Source organism: Mobula hypostoma, chromosome 1 (genome assembly GCF_963921235.1).
Source record: "Mobula hypostoma chromosome 1, sMobHyp1.1, whole genome shotgun sequence".
NCBI classification, from domain to species: Eukaryota; Metazoa; Chordata; class Chondrichthyes; order Myliobatiformes; family Myliobatidae; genus Mobula; species Mobula hypostoma.
The window spans coordinates 97,633,357-97,649,816 of NC_086097.1; the positions used below are offsets into that span (position 1 = coordinate 97,633,357).

At 43.2% G+C, this 16,460-nt stretch overlaps 1 protein-coding gene across 1 annotated transcript in view; it reads left to right on the forward strand.

The window, feature by feature from the left end:
- Positions 1-206: 206 nt before the first annotated feature.
- Positions 207-16,460, forward strand: part of vps39 (VPS39 subunit of HOPS complex) — a 137,261-nt gene continuing 121,007 nt past the window's right edge. The window contains exons 1-2 of the mRNA XM_063053301.1: positions 207-363; positions 15,725-15,794. Of these exons, the coding sequence (XP_062909371.1) occupies positions 291-363; positions 15,725-15,794 (143 nt within the window). The 5' untranslated portion in view covers positions 207-290. The remainder of the gene's footprint in view (positions 364-15,724; positions 15,795-16,460) is intronic.

Here is a 16,460-nt window from a genome sequence, read left to right on the forward strand (position 1 = left end):
TTATTCATAGGCACCTTCCACGTCAGCCATGTACCCATTAATGTACCTACACTGTCAGGTCGACAACATGGCGCTATATAAATACAACTATGCAGCTCTTTTCCCTCTATTTCTGCGGCCACATTGGCGCATGCGCAGACTTGCGGGCGGAGGGCGGTGCACGTGATGTTGGTCACGGGACTCCCGTGCGCAGGCACGCAAGCAAGCGCGCCGGCGCTCTGAGGACGCGCGCGGGCCCGAGCGCCGAGAGTTTGTTTTGGGCTGCCGGCCGGGCCGTATCCACCGCCAGGATGCACGACGCATACGAACCGGTGCCGATCTTGGAGAAGCTGCCGCTGCAGATCGATTGCATGGCGGCCTGGGGTAAGGTGCTGGGCCGGGGAGATCTCTCGCCTGCGGGCTAAGACTGACAGGAAGAGCAGGGGTTGTCAGGGATCCCTGTCAGGATGTTAGGAATTGGTGGATTGAGGCAAGACGGTACTACCGTTAAATAAACACCGTATACGTAGTTAAAATATCAACGCCGGTGTTGGGGGAAGGAGAGGTACGCGGAGAACAACGTTTGTGTCGCCTGGTGATGACATCATCAAAGTAACCAAACTAAAATCTGTGGGATTAGAGATGGGTTCAACTGATTCTTCCTCCGGGGTTTGGCCAGTTTACAATTTAAAACAACAATGCTGTCTTTCACCCTTAGACATGGATTTGCATGGTTTCCTCTTTAATGAAGGTGTAATGATATTCCCGCGCACCAACACATGCTAGCTGTGAGAAAAGGCTAGTTACTGTAGTTGCCTACCTTTGGCACAGTTCCTTTCTTTGAATCTGTTTAGCCCATCCATGTTTGCTTGCAGAATACATCAAAGTTGCTGGTGAACGCAGGAGGCCAGGCAGCATCTCTAGGAAGAGGTACAGTCGATGTTTCGGGCAGAGACCCTTTGTCAGGACTCTTCTCAGCCTGAAACGTCGACTGTACCGCTTCCTAGAGATGCTGCCTGGCCTGCTGTGTTCACCAGCAACTTTTATGTGTGTTGCTTGAAATTCCAGCATCTGCAGATTTCCTCCTGTTTGCTCGTAGAATAGTTTTATTTATTCCTGTTCTTCCATAGTTTCCTTGTGGCTTGATATATTCTCTGACGTCACTGTTCTGTACTCAGTTTCCCTACCTTAACAGTCAGTGAATTCAAGATCACAACCATTCTGTGTCTTTTTCAAAACATGGTAGTGTATTTTCTAGTGCTTTGTTTCTGTTAGTTGGTTCTCAAACTATCCACTAGCACCAAAAGATCATTTCAATGTATCCTGCCTACACCATCATGACCTTGTACACCTCTTCCAAATTTCCTCTCAGCTACCTATGTTCCAAGTACTACAAACCAGCTTCTTCAATTCTAACCTACACTTGAAATTCCTCATTCCCAGAGCTAGTATAGCAAACCTCTAACTGTTTTCACAGCATACAGAGATGTACGTAGGATCTGAGTGAAAGGAAGAGTGTATGAAAGGGAAAGAGCTGTGGAGTGAAGGTGTTGAGTATGTCACAGATCAACTTCAATTCTGTCATCGTCATTATGAGCTGTGTGGTATGATGTGGGTGATCATGATTGTTCTTGGCAAATAGTTCTATAAAAGGGATTTGATATTTCCTTCTTCTGGGCAGCGACTTTACAACACAGGTGACCCCAGCCATTATCAATACTCTTATGAGATTGTCTGCCTGACGTCAGTGGTTGCATAATCAAGACTTACGATATGCACCAGCTGTTCATACGACTATCCACTACCTGCTCCTACGGCTTCACATGACCCTGATCGGGGCCTAAGCAGGTGCTACACCTTGCCCAATGGTGACCTGGAGGCCAGCAGGGGGAACATGTGCTTTTGGTAGAGATGTATCTCCACCCCACCACCTAGGATTATGTGATACCAAGGCTGAAAGCTTAGCTTTTGAGGACAGGTGGTATAGACTTGCTAACTTCCTCAGATATGGAAGGTGGAAAGATGATATAATTGAGGTTCAAGTTGATTAAAGACAATGGCGTAAGATACTATTACTCTCTGGGAAATCTAGAACTAACAGCAGCTCTGTAAGTAGAAGGGGTAAGCAAGACAAATACATTTTCTGCAGAAAGAAAATGGAGTTTTGGATCTGTCTTTTCCAAAATCTTATTGAGGCTGAGAAATTAAAACAAATATTACTGATTTTGCTATATGTTGTTGGTTTGTGTTAAGCAGTCAGGATAGATAGATAGAGATGCAGATTAGGTAAGATTTAACTGAATTGTAGAACGGACTCAAGGACAGCTTAAGCTGTTGCTATATTCCTTCCTGTCATTCTGCTGTGTTCCAATAGCATCATGTACACATTAAACCGGGGCTTTAAAATTCTTCTGCATTAAAATAATTCTCAGTGGTTCTCTCAGCTATTTTTCATTACATTGTGTACTTCTATAGAAACTAATGAAAAGTGAACCAGGATTTGTGGTTAAATATTCTGTCATGTTTCTGGATCAGTACTTCTTGTGTGGGCTAGGATGATGGATAAAACAACCGGGTCATGGAAACAACTTGGTGATGTATGGATGTCAACAAATACACTCAAAACTTCTATAGTTGTACTGTGGAGAGCATTCTGACAGGCTGCATCACTGTCTGGTATGGAGGGGCTACTGCACAGGACTGAAAGAAGCTGCAGAAGGTTGTAAATCTAGTCAGCTGCATCTTGAGCACTATCCTACAAAGTACCCAGGACATCTTCAAGGAGCAGTGTCTCAGAAAGGCAGCATCCATTATTAAGGACCTCCAGCACCCAGCACCCAGGGCATGCCCTTTTCTCACTGTTGCCATCAGGTAGGAGGTACAGAAGCCTGAAGGCACACACTCAGCGATTCAGGAACAGCTTCTTCCCCTCTCCTATCTGATTCCTAAATGGACATTGAAGCTTTGGACACTACTTCACTTCTTTTAATATACAGTATTTCTGTTTTTGCACATTTAAAAAAATTTATTTAATATATGTAATTGATTTACTTGTTTATTTATTATGTTTTATTTAATTTTTTTCTCTCTCTCTGCAAGATTATGTATTTCATTGAACTGCTGCTGCTAAGTTATCAAATTTCACGTCACATGCCGGTGATAATAAAACTGATTCTGATTCTAGCAATTCCTTTAGTCAAGTGGTTCTCAACCTTTTTCTGTTTGTGGCTCGCTCTCTTCTGATTTTCATTTTCCTCTGTGGCCCTACCCTCTGTAGTCTCCATTAGTTTCTAAAGTTGTTTTTTTGTTGGTCAACTGTACCAACTATTTTAACATACAGTTAATATGTTTTAACAGGTTATAGTTATTATATGTTAAATATAATGCTACAGGTGTATATGAAAACTAAAACTAAATCAAAGCTCTGAATAGCACATTTATATGCTGTATAAAATTCTTCCAAAAAAGCTCCTTGTATTGTTAACTGAAAATAATCTGCAGATGCTGGGGTCAAAACAACGTTCACAACACGCTGGAGGAACTCAGCAGGTCAGGCAGCATCCGTGGAAACGATGAGTCGACGTTTCGGGCCGGAACCCTTCGTCAGGATTCGCGAAGGGTTCCGGCCCGAAACGTCGACTCATCGTTTCCACGGATGCTGCCCGACCTGCTAAGTTCCTCCAGCGTGTTGTGAGTGTTCCTTATATTGTTACTTTGGATATTTAGTGAGATCCTTGCTGCTGATGCAAACTGGCGAGTTTTTGAATGTCTGGTTGCACTTGGTTAAAGATAATTGAAGATCACCTTTTTTCACAACATCAAGATGGTTGCGAGCTTTTGCTAACGGCTAAAACCACATTCAACTCCATAAAAGGAGGGAAATCCAATTAAAAACAACTTTGCTTTCTCCCAGAATTCTGAAAATTTATTTTGAATATCACTAGTTATCCAAAAATTTTGCTTGCTGTGTTTGAATTTTGCTTGTGCTGTCATGTCACTCTGCTGGTCAATTTTTGTGATGCCAACATTATTTACATTCAACCAAAATGGATCCACCACCCAGTCTGGAATAAGCATTTCCAGTAGGTCTCTGAACCGAAATTCCATATAGTGTGCAGTTGTTTCAAATGATCATAATATACAAGAGAAAATCTGCAGATGCTGTAAATCCAAGCAACACACACAAAATCCTGGAGGAATTCTGCAAGCCAGGCTGCATCTATGGAAAAAAGTACAGTCAACATTTTAGGCCAAGACCCTTTGGCAGAATAGTATATTGATAAAATATAATCAAATCGTCTTGCAATTCTATTTTAGAGTGGCCAGTGAAGGAAATTGCTTAAACTTGCAATGTCCGATATTGTTGCTAAATAGTTTTGAGTTTTCTAAGGAAAGTTTTTCCCTGGAACTGCTTGTTTAATAAACTGTTTTATCAAATATACTGTATTTGACAGGTAAAATACGTCACACTTGGCAGTGACAATTTGTTCTCCAAGCTACTTATCACTTAGAAATGCTACAATATTATCCCAAAGTACAACAAAGCGAAGAAGACTTTTTGATTACTATTAGATCTCTGAGAGAGTTACTGGTAGATACAAAGCAGCTTCTGTATTCGACAAAACAAGGTACAGCAGGCATCTTACGGAGACGCTTTTGGTGGAAAGGTCTGCTGGCCCGGTGTGGGGCTCGATATTTATTTGCTAAACACAAAGGACAATTGCATATTTACAAGTATAGAGAATGCTTTCTTTTAAGCTACATACAAACTTCACACCTTCTGATCTGCATCCATCCTACAGGCGCCAGCAGCGTCTGGATTGGGCTTTCAGGAATCCGTTGTTCCAAACTAAATCCACAATACATTTATTTGGTATTTTACATGCTAAACATAAAGGACAATTCCATATTTACAAAGTATAGATAATGCTTTCTTTGAAACTACATGAAAACTTCACACCTTCTGGTTCACGTCCATCCCACAGACCCCAGCATCGTCTGTGGACTGGGATTCACAGCTTCTAGGAAATTCATTGTTACAAACTAAATCCACAAAACATTGTCAAGGAATAGAAGACTGGTGGCCAAAGCCATTTGCTAAATGTAAATGACCTAAACCCAAAAATCACTCTAACACTCTGTATGCATTAGTAGAGTTCAAAATCTTCTGTTTCCTCACCAAATCGTCAAAAAAGATAATCTTGAAGTGCATTTTAGGTTTCAATAGGTATATTTAATGTCAGAGAGATGTATACAATATACATCCTGAAATTCTTTTTCTTCACAAACATCCACGAAAATAGAGGAGTGCCCCAAAGAATGAATGACAGTTAAATGTTAGAACCCCAAAGCTCCCCCAGCTCTCCCCTCCCACACACAAGCAGCAGCAAAGCAACGACCCCCCCCCGCAACAACTCAAGCGTGCAGTAAAGCATCAATAAAGACATAGATTTGCAGTACCCCAAAGACTATTTGTTTGCCTGGTAATTCAACATACAAGCTCGCTGTCTCCCTAATAACGGAGAAAGAGGTGTCCCAGTTAAATAGCGAGAGGGGAGTCATAACAAAGCAGTTCGCTGATTTATGATGTTAAAAGTCTGTTGCGTTGCTTTTTCCGAGCTCTGTACCCGAAGAACTTTGGTCTCTGGGCACACAACCAGTTCGCTGCTTACAGTCTTCCGTCTCCCACGATACTTTAGGCAGTGGCACCGGCCTTGAATCCGCCCACCTCCAGAGCCTGAAAATCCGGCACCCTGAAGGTGCGCTAGTCTTCCAGGCCGTGTCCTTGGCATGTCAAAAAGCAGCTAGTCGTGAGGCCCCAAGAGCAGGTCCCATTTCTGCAAAGAACCAAAGTCAGTGTGTAACTCCAGGTCAGGGTCTTCAAAAGAACCCTGAAAGGGAAAGATAGAGATATCAAAGATAGAAATGAAGCTGTTTCCGAAGATGCAAGCAAAGGAGTTGCCATTAGGTGCCATCATCCTCCTAAGCTCTTCCTAAATGCTTTGAATTGATGAAGTTGATGGCCATTATTACAGCAACAAGGGTGTCATGCAAATATCCTCCTAATTGTTTTGAATAACAAAGTAATGATAATCACTAGCTGGTTGAGCATGTTGCAGGGTGTCCTGCAGGGCCATGTCTGTCTCCTCATTGTATAATCAGTGATTTAGGGGTGGATATGGAACTGTTGGAGCCTATGTTTTGCAGTTTGGAGACTGTTTGCGTGTTTCAGCTCAGCAGTTGAGAGGATCCCGAGAGGCAGCATGAGTGAACGTTGTGGTGAGAAGGCTGCAGGATGGGGTGAGAGCCAATGTTCAACTCCGTATTGGAGCCTAAAGCTTCCATTGTTCGCTGATTAAAGCAACGGGTGAGATTGAAACATCGAGGGGAATGTGGAAGCTTGGAGATCATTTGGCTGCTTCAGTGCTCTGAATCTCCTAGAGGATTCCAGGAGGCAGAGGCAGTGTACGCAAACTTCACGGACGGAAGGCTCCAGGACACAAGCTATTGTTCGATTCCGTTTCACCGATTACAGCTTCCGCTGTTCACTGATTAAAGCAACAAGGAAAATTGAAGCATCGGGGCAAGGGTGGAGTGTGGGCACCAGTTATGGAGAGAGAAAGGCCTGTGGCCGGGCCCCGAGGCGAGAAAGGTCTGTCCAGGTTTTCTGCAACATGAACTATAGACTTTTCTAAAGTCTTACCGTTTTTTCATATTCTCTGTTTTTGCCTGATCTTTCTTGTTTTTTTGTGTGTGTGGTGGTGGGGTGAGGGATCAATGTGCCTGTTCCATTTTGTTCATATTTTTGTGCAGGAGGAGGGAATTGGGGGTTGATGTGCCTGTTCCTTTCCATTTTGTGCAGGATGAGGGATGTGGGAGTTGATGATCGTGTTTCCTTTCTCTTCTTTCTTGGTTTCATGGCAACCTGGAGAGGAAATGAACCTTTGAACTTTGGCAATTAGATCTTTGACTTAATGACCAATGAATTGCAATCAATTAGGATAGGCAGCAACACCTCTGCCACGGTTATTCTTAACACTAGTGCACCTCTGCCTCCTCTGCTTACTGTGTACTCGTGACTGTATGGCCAGATTCTGCTTTAATTCCATCTACAGATTTGCAGATGAGTTGGAGTACAGGAAAAAGATGGCTTGTAACATAGTGTCAAGACAACAACCTCTCCTTAATCACGGGAAAACAAAAAAGCTGGTCATTGACTTCAGGAAGGGGCAGTGGTGCACACGCTCCTGTTTACATCAACGGTGTGACTCAAAGCGTCCAGTTCCTTGCAGTGAACTTCACCAGCAGCCTGTTCTGGTCCAGCTACATAGGCGCCATGGCTAAGAAAGTTCACTAATGCCTCTACTTCCTCAGGAGGCTAAAGAAATGTGGTGTGCCCGTCAACACTTACCAATTTTTATTGATGGACCCCAGAAAGCATTCTGCCTGGATGCATAACGGCTTGACATGGCAACTGCTTTGTCTGGGACCACTAGGAGCTGCAGCGTGGTGGATACAGCTCAACACATCACGGAAATCATCATCCCCTCCGTGGACTCTAACCACACTTCTCACTGCCTCAGTCAAGCTGCCAGCATAGTCAAGATCCCCACCTGCCTCTCTTATCGGGCAGAAGATCATGAACCTGAACGTAAGTACCACCAGGCTCACGGACAGCTTTTGCCATGCTGTAAGACTATACAATGGTTCTCTAGAATGATAAGATGGACTCTTGAACTCACAATCTACCTCATCATGACTTTGCACTTTATTGTCTGCCTTTTCTGCAGCTGTTATACTTTTATTTTGCATTCTGTTATTGTTTTACCTTGTGTACCTCAAGGCATTGAGTAAGGATTTGATCTGTATTAACAATATGCAAGACAAGCTTTTCACTGTTAGGTTGGTGCACGTGACAGTAATAAAACCTATTTTAATTCTGTTTTAATTATTACTTGTAATAACTGCTTAAGTATCAAAGGCATTTCAAACAAACCATTAAAGACCCCTCTGCTTTATAGCCATCGAATTTGGGCATTGGGCTTTAATTTTTCAAGCAATGAAGGATGTTTTGGGAGCTTCATCTCCTCATTGATGTATTGCAAGCCCTACTGCTGTGAATCTTTGGGTTCATGAGGTTTCTATTCTGACTGTAGACCAGTGTGGGCGATGGGAAACTGTGGGTAGTAATTTTTGGGTTGGAGAACTGGGTCAGCAATTTCTGGCCCTTTGAGAGCATGGAGAATATATATTCCTTAACAAAAAAATGTGAGAAATATGTAGAAATACCTTAAACTTTTTTTTACTACACTGAGTCCCAAGGCGATAGGTTCAAGCATTCCAGCATCTAGACATAAACTGAAAAAATGATACTTTGGAGGAATATTGGAGGTGGTATGCTGCTTTAGGTTGAAACATTAAGTGAAGGCCCAGGTTCCAGCAAGTCCTTTAAGCTGCTTTGCACATTTTATAATGCAGTGAGGTTTCTTTCAATGCCTTGACAGAAATATCTCCTTAGGCAGGTCCTTGAAGTCCATGAAAACATCCTAAGTGGGATCCACAGACCCTCTCACAGTTGGGCATGCTGAAGTTTGAAGGGGCATATAAATGAGTTGTTGAAGTCGTTGCGCACTGCTCCCACTTAGTCTCCATGCATTTATTACAGTTCCTCTTGTTTATGACAAAAATCTTCTCAACCAAAATCACAACATCTTCTGAGCCTTGTGTACAAAATAGTTCTTAGCATAAGAACAGGATTTTTTGGCAATTGGCTAAAGCTGTTGGTATGTGTGAATTATTATTGAAAACATTTATTGTATATTCCTCGGCAAATAAAACTTTATATTTGTGGGAACCTGTCCCACTGGAGGTCCTGTCAAGGAAAAAAAAAGTTTACTTGGAGTGGTGTAGGGCCTTCTACTTTCTAAGAGTTCACTGCCGTTGTAATTATTGCTGTTTGGATTCCCCCTATCCCCCATCCCACACTAGGGCTGGGGAAGTGCTGCAGGAGGTCTATGGCGCCATCTGCAATGGTGTCTTTGTTGCTGGTGACCTCAATCATGGCAACATAAAAAAACAGTCCTTCTGAAGTTCTACTAGCATGACAACTTTCCAACCAGAGGATAGAATATATTAGACTTGCTTTATACCAACGTTGGTGGAGCTTACAGAACTTCACCCACCCCCACCCTCACTTTGGATACTCAGACAACATATCTGTTTTACTAATCCCTGCATATAGACTCCTGGTTAAATGAGTCAAACTAGTTCACAAGGAGATCAGGATCTGGCCAGAAGGTGCCATCTCAGTGCCGCAGGACTGCTTCGAGAGCACAGAGTAGAGCATATTCAGGGAGGTGGCCACCTACGATTATCAGTGAAACCTGCAGGCCTGGACAATGTACCTGGTCAGTTGCTGAGGGACTGTACCCAACTAACAGAGATCTTAACGGACATCTTTAATATCTCTTTCAAGCAGTCCATTGTTTCTGGAGGTTTCAAGGCACCCACCATTATTCAGTGCCCAAGAGAGCAACATCAACTGGTCTAAATGATTATCACCCAATAGCACTGACTTCAGCAGTCACGAAGTGCTTTCACGGCTGATAATCGATTGTATAAAATCCCACCTTCCAGATACATTGGACGCTTTCCAGTTTGCCTACTGCTCAAACCAGTCCACTGATGATACCATAGACACGGCCCTCCACTCTGTCCTGTCCCACCTAGAAAATTATGATTTATCTTCATCAGCTTGGCAAATAACAAGATTATCCCTCAAAGGATGGTGGGTAAACTGTCTTCATTGGGACTCAACATCCCTCTTTGTAACTGGATCTTGGACTTACTGACTGAAAGACCCCAGTCAGTCTGAGTTGGCAGCAACATCTCAAACTCCATCACGCTGAGCACTGCCGCTCTCCAAGGTTGTGTGTTCTGCCCACTGCTGACTCACGATTGCACTGTCAGGTCCAACTCAAACCCCATCTTCAGGTTCGCTGATGATACTACAGTAGTTCGCCTCATTGGCAAAAATGATGAGTCGGCATACAAAGAGAAGGTAGAGAGGCTTGTTAAATGGTGTGAGAACAACACTGAGACTCAACGTGGATGAGACAAAAGAGATGATTGTGGACTTTAGGAAGGCATGGGTCACCACATTCCATTGCACATCAATGGCTCTGCCACGGGGAGAGTGAAGAGCACAGAGTTCCTTGGTGAGAACATAATGGACGATCTAACAACACCTCTTCTCTAGTTCAGAAGGCACAGCAGTGTCTACATTTTCTGAGGAAAATGAGGCGTGCAAAGCTTCCCACCCCCATTTTAACAACTGTCAACAGAAGCTCCATCAAGAGTGTCCTGTCAGGCTGCATCATTGTGTGGTATGGATGCTGCAAGGCATCAGACTGCAGGACCTTACAGAGGCCGAGAAGATCACCAGAGACTTCCTCACTCCTGTTCGTGACATTTATTGGGAATGTTGCAGATGAAGGGGCTGAAGCATTGTTGAGGATCCCCACCACTCATCCCACAATCTCTCTGACCCACTACCATCAGGAAGGAGGTGCAGGAGCATCAGGACTAGGGCAGCCAGACTGGGTAACAGCTTCTTCCTTCAGGCTGTGAGACTAATGAATACCTTGCCACCCCCAAGGCCTTGTCACTAGGACAGTGAGTAGTTTACTGTTTACCTGTGCCGTACACTTCACATGCATCTTGTTATATTTTATTAACTTATTTATAGTAATACAGGTTGAGCACCTCTTATCCAAAATGCCTGGGCCTCGAAACGTTTTGGATTTTGGATTTTTTTCTGAATTTGGAATACTTGAGTCTATATAATGAGATACTTTGCAGATCGGACCCAAGTCTAAACACAAAATCCATTTACATTACATAGATGTACCTTGAAGGTAGTTTTATATAATATTTTTAATAATTTTGTGCATGAAACAATGTGTTCATTGAACCATCAGGAAGGTAAGCTGTCACTACCTTGGCTGCCCACATGGACAGTCAGTGTTTGGCATCGCCATTAATCCCGACTGAATTTGTGTTACTGGTAAGCAGACTTTGTCTTACATTCGTTCATCACACAATTGCACTGATGCAGTCGTTCAGTGTGTTAGATTTTTATCAGCCACGACCTCAGCAAACTCAGTGAATTTCTCTGCTGCCTCATGATCAGCAGACTCTTTATCACTACAAATCTTTAAAAATGCCATGTCTTTTCTTCAATTTCTGCAACCAGTCTGCTGATTATTCACAATTACCTTCAATTCTCATTTTGTCATGATAGATCTTTACTTGTTTTACGATCAGTATGTCATGAATCGGCATGTGTTCACTCTGAAGTTGACAAATCCACACTTTCTATACACAATAGAGATTTCCATTTTTCGCTTCATGCAGTGTTTTTCTATTTTTTTTTGATTAACTTCTGTTCGTTCTATATGTGAGGTCACTTCTCAGAACAGTCTGTGGTGCGCAGAGACCTGCCCATCACCTGGGAACCTTAGCAGCGCTTTGTGGAATTTTCCATTTCTGACATCATGTCAATACTCAAATAAATTTCAGATTTTGCAGATTTTTGAATTTTTGAATTTTGGAAAGGGGTGATCAACTTGCATTTTGGTTTATGTGCTGTATGTGTTATACAATTTGTGGGTACACCATGGTCCAGAGGAATGTTGTATATATGTACAGTTAGATGACAATCAACTTGAACTTGATAAAGTGCCGATCCCTTCTCATCTTTGATTGTACCCTGATCCTTTTGTTTAAGAATTTCCATCACTTTGTGTTCAAAGGATCACCAGAATGTCACGAATCAAAAGCAAGACTTCTTTGCCATTCAATTCATATAGACAGATTGGACTGAATAACTTCAGATGTTAACTATAGCTGAATTGTTTAATTGAATGTTGCAGTTATATGGGCTCAGATATATGTCTTTAGAAAGGATAGCAAGTTGCTTTGTTGAACCTCTGCAACCTCATTGATAGGGAATTCCAGAATTTAAATCTGTGACAGTAGCCAAGATGGTTTATGCCTTGGAGGTGGTGATGTGCCACATATAGACCTTGTTTTTCTCTCAAAGCATCGTTCCCAAAGTTAGGATTTGTTGCCCATTTCTAATTAAAACAACTTTTATGCACACTTCTAGGCATGCAATAGAATGCTGGCCGCAAATGCTATACCCTTCCAGGTGAGCAGCCTCTGTCTGTAACAGCAGAGGACGTGAGGAGGACTCTGTGAAGAGTCAACCCCACCCCCCCCCCCCCAATAAGGTGGCCAGACCAGACAACTTGCCAGGCCAAGTTCTCGAACTGTGCACACCAGCTCACTGACAACTTCATAGACATCTTACAACACTTCACTCATCCAGGACACCAGACTCAAAAACAGTAACTTTCACCAAGCAGTAAGACTGATCAACACCTTCACACACTAACCCACCCCTCCATACCCAACCACTGCCACTATATCATTTCCCGTCAGTCTCCTTATGTACAGTCATTCCAGTGGCTTGCTTCATTTTACGGACATACAAACAATCTATGTATATAAGCTATCTTATGTATTTATTGTATCTATCTTATTTATTGTGTTCTTCATCTTATCTATATACCACTAAAACTCTTATGCTCTGTCTGTCTGTTTGTGACCTCCAGTTAGCGTAAACGGTGCATTACAACAGCACTTTTTTTGGCTAAATCGAATTAAAATGCGCTAACTTACAGAATTTAGGCAAAGTTCAGGGTTATATATTCGAATAAAATTGCTCATTCACCAAAAATCAACAGGCTGGCTTTCACCCGAGATCCGATCGGCCATCATGGAAATCGGGATGCGACAGCCGGGCACGTGTGCACAGCCAGCCTCAGCAGCGACACCAACCGGAACAAAAGAGCAGGGCAGCTCTATTTCGAGGGGTCACATTCTGCTAATCATCATCAGCATGTGCAGGATTGGGACATATCTAACTGCCACCCATCAATAAGAGATAATTAAATCTTATTGTAATGACGTACTTCGAGACACCCATAAAACCCTTTGCTGCAGTCAAAGGACAGCGGTGACTATATCACGTCCACTTAGGAGAACGCCAACCACATCATCAAGAATAATCAGCATCCTTTGGTGTTACTGCTTTGTATCTTCTATTCAGCATTAGGGTAAAAAAAAATGGTCAGCCTAATTATGCCACGTGGAAAGGGAAGAGGGACATTATGGTCAAGAGATTACGCCAAATGTCGTCGGGAAGCGGCAAGGAGAGGGAAAGAACAAGAATTGGATGAGGCCAGGGCCGCACGACTCCAGGATCAAAGAGTCAGGACAGAAAAAGATGAGAGAAGAAGAGACAGAGGAGGAGAGGCATGCACGTCTCCAGGATCAGAGACAAACAACAAACAGCAGAAGAGATGAAGAGATGGGGGATGAAAGGACTGCACGTCTCCAGAATGACAACGAGAGGCACGAGGGTGGCAGATAAACCAGAAATGATGCCGTCAAAAGTGTCCTTCATTAAACAAGGAGGAGCTATATTTTCTTTGCAACGCATCGTTCTTCTTTAATAAACCGTGGTTTTCTACTTCAGTTTCCAAAGCAAACTGATACCAATAGCATTCAGGAAAATTTAATGTTCATTCTGGTCACTTCAGACTGCACTACCCTTCTCTCAAAGGGTGCCCCAACAGGTCACCCCGTTGTCTAGTTGTGTTTAATTTTCTTGTGCTGCATCGGATCCTGAGTAACAATTATTTCATTCTCCTTTACACTTGTATATTGGAAATAACATTAAACAATATCTGTGCAGCGCGGCAGATTTAAAAGGAACAAAGCCTCATAGAGCGGGCAGCGTAGTTTGCGGGCGGCGGAGTGAGCCGGGAGCAGAGTGAGGACCTAAGGGCTTCGGCTCACCGGGCTTAGGCAGAAGCGGGCGAGGCGAGGAAGGTTTAACAGTCATTTTCTGCTGTTATTTGAGGAGAGGGGCATTATGACTGTGGGGAAACTGCTGGAGTCAGTTATCAAGGATGTGATAACAGCACATTTGGAAAGCGGTGAAATGATCGGACAAAGTCAGCATGGATTTGTGAAAGGAAAATCATGTCTGACGAATCTCATAGAATTTTTTGAGGATGTAACTAGTAGAGTGGATAGGGGAGAACCAGTGGATGTGGTATATTTGGATTTTCAAAAGGCTTTTGACAAGGTCCCACACAGGAGATTAGTGTGCAAACTTAAAGCACACGGTATTGGGGGTAAGGTATTGGTGTGGGTGGAGAATTGGTTAGCAGACAGGAAGCAAAGAGTGGGAATAAACGGGACCTTTTCAGAATGGCAGGCGGTGCCTAGTGGGGTACCGCAAGGCTCAGTGCTGGGACCCCAGTTGTTTACAATATATATTAATGACTTGGATGAGGGAATTAAATGCAGCATCTCCAAGTTTGCGGATGACACGAAGCTGGGTGGCAGTGTTAGCAGTGAGGAGGATGCTAAGAGGATGCAGGGTGACTTGGATAGGTTGGGTGAGTGGGCAAACTCATGGCAGATGCAATTTAATGTGGATAAATGTGAAGTTATCCACTTTGGTGGCAAAAATAGGAAAACAGATTATTATCTGAATGGTGGCCGATTAGGAAAAGGGGAGGTGCAACGAGACCTGGGTGTCATTATACACCAGTCATTGAAAGTGGGCATGCAGGTACAGCAGGCGGTGAAAAAGGCGAATGGTATGCTGGCATTTATAGCGAGAGGATTCGAGTACAGGAGCAGGGAGGTACTACTGCAGTTGTACAAGGCCTTGGTGAGACCACACCTGGAGTATTGTGTGCAGTTTTGGTCCCCTAATCTGAGGAAAGACATCTTTGCCATAGAGGGAGTACAAAGAAGGTTCACCAGATTGATTCCTGGGATGGCAGGACTTTCATATGAAGAAAGACTGGATGAACTGGGCTTGTACTCGTTGGAATTTAGAAGATTGAGGGGGGATCTGATTGAAACGTATAAGATCCTAAAGGGATTGGACAGGCTAGATGCAGGAAGATTGTTCCCGATGTTGGGGAAGTCCAGAACGAGGGGTCACAGTTTGAGGATAGAGGGGAAGCCTTTTAGAACCGAGATTAGGAAAAACTTCTTCACACAGAGAGTGGTGAATCTGTGGAATTCTCTGCCACAGGAAACTGTTGAGGCCAGTTCATTGGCTATATTTAAGAGGGAGTTAGATATGGCCCTTGTGGCTACAGGGGCCAGGGGGTATGGAGGGAAGGCTGGGGCGGGGTTCTGAGTTGGATGATCAGCCATGATCATAATAAATGGCGGTGCAGGCTCGAAGGGCCGAATGGCCTACTCCTGCACCTATTTTCTATGTTTCTATAATATTGAATCTTGAATCTTTGAGAAAAAGGCCGTGAATCCTTTTCCTGAACTGCAACTGTCTTTCCTGTAAAAGTCCTCCCAGTGATGTTGGGTGAGGATTTCCAGGCTTTAGACCCAGTGGTATATGAGTAATAACAAAACATTTCTAGATTCTGTCCTTACAATTTTGATGTTTTTTAAATGGTTTATGTACTGACTGTGATGTATACCTAATAAGATGTATATATTTGCTGTATTGTGACACCATTTCAGTAGCAACAGAGCAGCTGGAGTTCTCTACAAATTGTTAGAGAAACAGTGTTATCATATCCTTTAGCTCTTTAACAACGAGCATAACCTTGCATTATTTTTTTTCTCCTAGAGGATTGGCTGCTTGTTGGTACCAAGCCAGGACATCTTCTGCTCTACAGGATCAAGAAGGAATTGGGCAAGTTGATTTCTCTTGGATTGGAATTCGTGTCACATGAATGCTGTTTTTAGTTGTATCTAGGATCTGCTGACTGCACTTAGGAACTGAAATTTGATGTGTTAAACCCTGTTGCGTCATTCCAAATTCCTCCACATCATTCTCTTGCATAATGTATGTGTTCTTAATTTGCATTCTACTATGGCACATAATACTAGGAAGCAATTAGCTGTTTTGAGTCCCCACCATCCAGGTCATGCTCTGTTCTCCCTACTACCATAGGAGCTAGGTCCCACTAGTTTTTACCAGACAACCATCAGGCTCCTGAACTGGCATGGATAACTTCACTCAGAACAACTGTGAACTGATTGCATAACCATCTGGTATGTGGGGGCAGGGCACTGTGCAGGATTGGAAAAAGCTGAAGTTGTAAACTCAGCCAGTTCTATCATGGGCAGTAACCTCCCCAGTGACAAAGACATCTTCAGAAGGCAATTCCTCAAAAAAGCAGCATCCATCATTAAGGACCCCACCCCCCACCCAAGACTTGCCCTCTTCTCATTGCCACCGTCAAGGAGGAGGTGCAATAGCCTGAAGACACACTCAAAGTTTCAGGAGCAGCTTCCTCCCCTCTGCCATCTGATTTCTGCATGAACAATAAACTCAAGAATCAGCCTTTTACTTCCGTTTT